Below are 4415 nucleotides of genomic sequence, written 5' to 3'. Positions count from 1 at the left end.
ATACAATTTCAATTTGCCTTGAAAAACATGCAGTTGCGGCCCTCTCTTGAAAACATGCAGTTTCGATTTGCCTTGAAAAACATGCAGTTGCGACCCTCTCTTGAAAACATGCAATTGCGGCCCATCTTGAAAACATGCAGTTGCGACACCGCCTTAAAAACATGCAATTGCGATACCGCCATAAAAAACATGCAGTTACGACCCCGCCTTAAAAACATGCAGTTGCGTCCCCTCTTGAAAAACATGCAGTTGCGGCCCCTTCTTGAAAACCTGCAGTTTTGATCTGCCATGAAAAACATGTAGTTGCGACATCCTCTTGAAAACATGCAGTTACGGTCCATCTTGAAAAACATACAGTTGCGACCCCGCCTTAAAAACATGCAGTTGCGACACCACCTTAAAAACATGCAGTTGCGATCCCTCTTGAAAAACATGTAGTTGCGCCCCCCTTGAAAACATGCAGCTGCGGCCCTTTTTGAAAAGCACCCAATTGCGGCGCTTCTTGAAAAACATGCGGTTGCGACCCGACTTATAAGCATGCAATTGCGGCCCCTTTTGATGAACATGCAGTTGGGATCCAACTTAAAAACTTACAGTTATGACCCGACTTGTAAACTTGTTGTTGCGACTTCATATAAAAACTTGATTTAAGACCCTCTTTGAATGCTTTCGGTTGTGACCCCATTTGAAAAGTTATAGTTACGACTCAACTTGAAAACTTTCAGTTGCTACCCTATTTGAACACTCGTCGTTGAGAAAACTTGCAGTTGCAACCGCTGACTTGAAAGCTCGCGTTGCGACAATATTTGAAAACCTGGTGTTGTAAATCATTTTCTAAGCCTTATAGTTGAGACACCATTTAAAACTCATATAGTTTTAACAAAAGTCTTGCGGGAAAAAATACTTTTGGCCAAAAGGAAGCCTTAGCTTTCGATGTCATTAGAATAAAAAACTAAAAACCGACAAAAATAACATTGAATAAAGAAACAAGGAAAAAATAAAATGAAATGAAAATTATAGAAAATGAAAAATAGAAAATAAAATAAAATAGTGAAAAAAATGCTAAAGAGTGAAGACCAACAAGCGCTAAAATAACACAACAAAGCACAAAAATGTCTACGTGGCCTGATACACACAAGTAGCTCAACACAGTTGACGGGCCGTGACATGCCACCATGGAAAAAAATCCCTCAAAAAAAACCAACATGAAAAGAAAAACGAAACCGAGCTGTCACAACGCTGGACAACTAGGAAAGAGCGAATCACTGCCTGGTACATCCAGCGGCTGACATGGTGAATGATGCCAAAACTCAGCTAGCTGAGTTCTAGCCAAACCGTTGATATAATTCTTTTCTTCTTAAATTTATTCCGGGTCCTTCTTTTTGGGTGTGGCTAGATATTAGTTGACTGAGATTTAACCAAATCTCAGTTAAGTGACATAACATGCAAAAGATAAAAAAAAAATACAGATCTTAATGTAAGATCTCATGGATATAGTATCGACTAAGACTTAACTTTAATACAGTACTCAACGCGTGTTTAAAAGGAGATGATGTGGTTGCTCGTGGTTACAGAGCTGCTCGCCATTGTCGTCCGCAGGTTAGCCGCCGGCGGCTCCATCCCCATGAGGTACTGGAACGGGTTGGGCGGCGGGGCAATCTCCGTCTCTCCCTCCAGCATCTTCACCACCGCGCTCATGGACGGCCTCTCCGATGGCCGCTGCTGCGCACACCAGAAGGCCACCTTGATCATCATCTCCGCCAGCTCCCTGCAACGCGGATCTTGGTGGATCGTTGACACGACGAGCTCCATCAGCTCACCGGCCTCGTACCTGGTCCACGCGGCCATTGGGAACCACTGTCGGCTGCTCTCCGGCGCGGCATCTGCGTCATGGTTGCTAGCATGCTCGAGGATCTTGAGCAGGAGCATGCCGAAGCTGTAGACGTCGCACTTCTCCGTGATGCGTAGTTCCAACCACACCTCCGGCGCGGCGTAGCCGGGGGTACCGCCCCCGTGGGACAGGGAGACGTGTGTGTCAGCACGGTTGACGAGGCGCGCGAGGCCGAAGTTGGCCAGCTTGGGCGTGAGGGCGGCGCCGCCAAGGAGGACGTTGCCGGGCTTGATGTCTTGGTGCACGATCTTGTGCTGGCACTCCTCGTGGAGGTACCTGAGGCCCCTGGCGACGCCGGTGGCGACGGCGGCCACGGTGGGCATGCTCACGCCGCCGTCCCTGCGGGCGGAGGAGAGGTAGTCGTCGAGGGAGCCGTGGTCCATGAACTCGTAGACGAGCGCGCGTGTGGAGTCGGCATCGAAGCAGAAGCCGTAGAGCCTGACAAGGTTGATGTGGTGCGTCCTGCCGATGGTGCCCATCTCCGCCATGAACTGCTCCTCGGACGTCTTGGTGTCCAGGCCAGGGTGGAGCAGCTTGACGGCCACGGCGAGGCCGTTGGGGAGCTCTCCCCGGTAGACGGTGCCGAAGCCGCCGGCGCCGAGGCGCGCGGAGTAGTTGCGCGTGTATCCGGCGAGCTGCTCCGGCGTGAAGCGAATGGGCTTCTCGTCGGCCATCTCCAGCACGAACCTCTCGACCGTGGCGTTCATCATCACTTGGTCCGACACCACCGTGTAGTGCTGGTCCGCGGCGGATTCAATGGCGATACGCCGCTTGATGCATCTGTAGCGGACCACCATGGCGATGAGCAGGCTGAGCGGCAGGACGACTAGTGACCCTGCATGCGCGCGCGCGAGAAAAAAAAAAGAAACCATCTAGCAGAATTTATATAGTACTATCATCCAATCAAGATTTAAGAGTATAAAGTTAATACAAAGTTGAGTCATTTATTTTAAAATGGAGGAAGTGTATGTATATATAATACCGATGAGTTGGTTCTTATTATTACCGTGGGAAAGCAATCCCTTGGGGCAGGGACCGGAGATGCACGTAGAGGTGCTTCCGATCTGCATCGTCTTGTTGGAACCAAAGCTGATGGCAATGAAGAAGGAGAAGAAGACGATGAAGGTGATGCTGCAAACTAGCTGACGGGAGCTAAAACGGAATAGAAAGAAAGAAAGAAAGCGGCTTCACTTGTTGAGCACCACAAAAACGAACGTGTAATATATATATAAATAATGCTAGCTACTTGCTTGCTTCTCGATCAGTTGACCCACGGCGGCCACTACTCATATCTAGTAGCTGGCGACCTCTCCTTCGTGGTTTTCAGAACACGCGCATCGAAAGATGAACAAGAGCCACACAGTACACATGTGATGGGCAAGTTGGCCTACCGATTGAAATTACTGAGCCGGTATATCATCCTGAGATTTACAAAGTCATCATGGGCGCCTCGTTATCGACGGGAACGTCTCCTCCCACGGAATGCGCATCGCCGGAAATCCTGAAATAAATCCAGAAATAAATGCGAGCACCAGGATTTGAATCCTGGTGGGCTTGGGATATCACAGACCCTCTAACCATCCAACCACAGATTGGTTCGCAGGAATGATGATTTTTTGATGTTCAATAGATATCAACAACCAAGTGCTAGTGCATTTAATTGTCTTGTTAGTCTAGAAGCTCCTACTGATTTTATAAACCTTGATCAATTCTTAACCAGACAGCTAACCACGTGTGAACTAGTAAAAGTAAAAGTAAGAAGAGAAAAAGAACATCCCAAAACCCAAAAAGTGCACGCGCACTATCTAGAGAGAACGAGTGGCCGAACGAGAGCCGCTTGATCTTGTTTCGATCGACAGCGCGCGATGTCCAGGTGTTCCCTGGTCGGGTGGTGGAGCCGCGCCGCTCGGACCGCGTGTGGATCGGTCGCCTGGTCCGATCGAGCCGCGCCGCGCGAGTTTATCTCCCCGACGGACCCACACGTCATAGAGGATTAGGCAGTTCCCCAGCGTGATAGCCGTCGTGGGTAGTGGGCGGCGGTTTCGAATTTCATGCCATTACCCCCGTCCACCTCGCACCTGTCGCCGCGCATTCCTCCTCTTTCCCCCCCTGCTCTCGCCGCTGGTTGGTGCTCGGAGGCGGCTCCAAATCCGCCGATGGTTGTGGTCGACGGCGGGGCGCGCCGCGAGGGTCGTCGTCCGCGTCGGCAGATGTACTGCTCCTACCATGCGTTCCCCGGTACTCGTCCCCGTCCCCTCCTTTTTTCCGGTGAGGTCGCACATTTTCCGGTGAGGTCGAAGTAGAGGTCGAACTCGAGGTCGCGGTCGGGGGTAGGGAGGTCAAACTCATTTTCTGGCGAGGTTGAGGTCACCCCCGCGGACTACTTCGTTTGGGAAACCGCCGGATTGGCAGGGACGGGCTAGGGTCGTGCTCATCCCGTCGTTTTTGCGTTGCAATAGGGGGAGAGTTCGTGTATATACGTACGGGATGAGTGGTTCAGGGAGGATGATTGGTTAGTGGCCAT

The 4415-nt window shown here is 50.6% G+C and overlaps 1 protein-coding gene across 1 annotated transcript; it reads right to left on the bottom strand.

Moving 5' to 3' along the window:
• Positions 1–1539: 1539 nt before the first annotated feature.
• LOC123139842 (G-type lectin S-receptor-like serine/threonine-protein kinase SD2-5) lies at positions 1540–4119 on the bottom strand. The gene is made up of 4 exons (XM_044559537.1): positions 3970–4119; positions 2898–3033; positions 2432–2726; positions 1540–2194 (listed from the first exon to the last, which is right to left on the bottom strand). The coding sequence occupies exons 1-4, from the start codon at positions 4117–4119 to the stop codon at positions 1540–1542; spliced, it is 1236 nt and encodes a 411-aa protein (XP_044415472.1).
• Positions 4120–4415: the final 296 nt, after the last annotated feature.

Source organism: Triticum aestivum, chromosome 6B, assembly GCF_018294505.1.
Source record: "Triticum aestivum cultivar Chinese Spring chromosome 6B, IWGSC CS RefSeq v2.1, whole genome shotgun sequence".
Lineage (NCBI taxonomy): Eukaryota > Viridiplantae > Streptophyta > Magnoliopsida > Poales > Poaceae > Triticum > Triticum aestivum.
The sequence above is the reverse complement of the archived record's forward strand: the minus strand, read 5'-3'. Positions and strand labels throughout refer to the sequence as shown.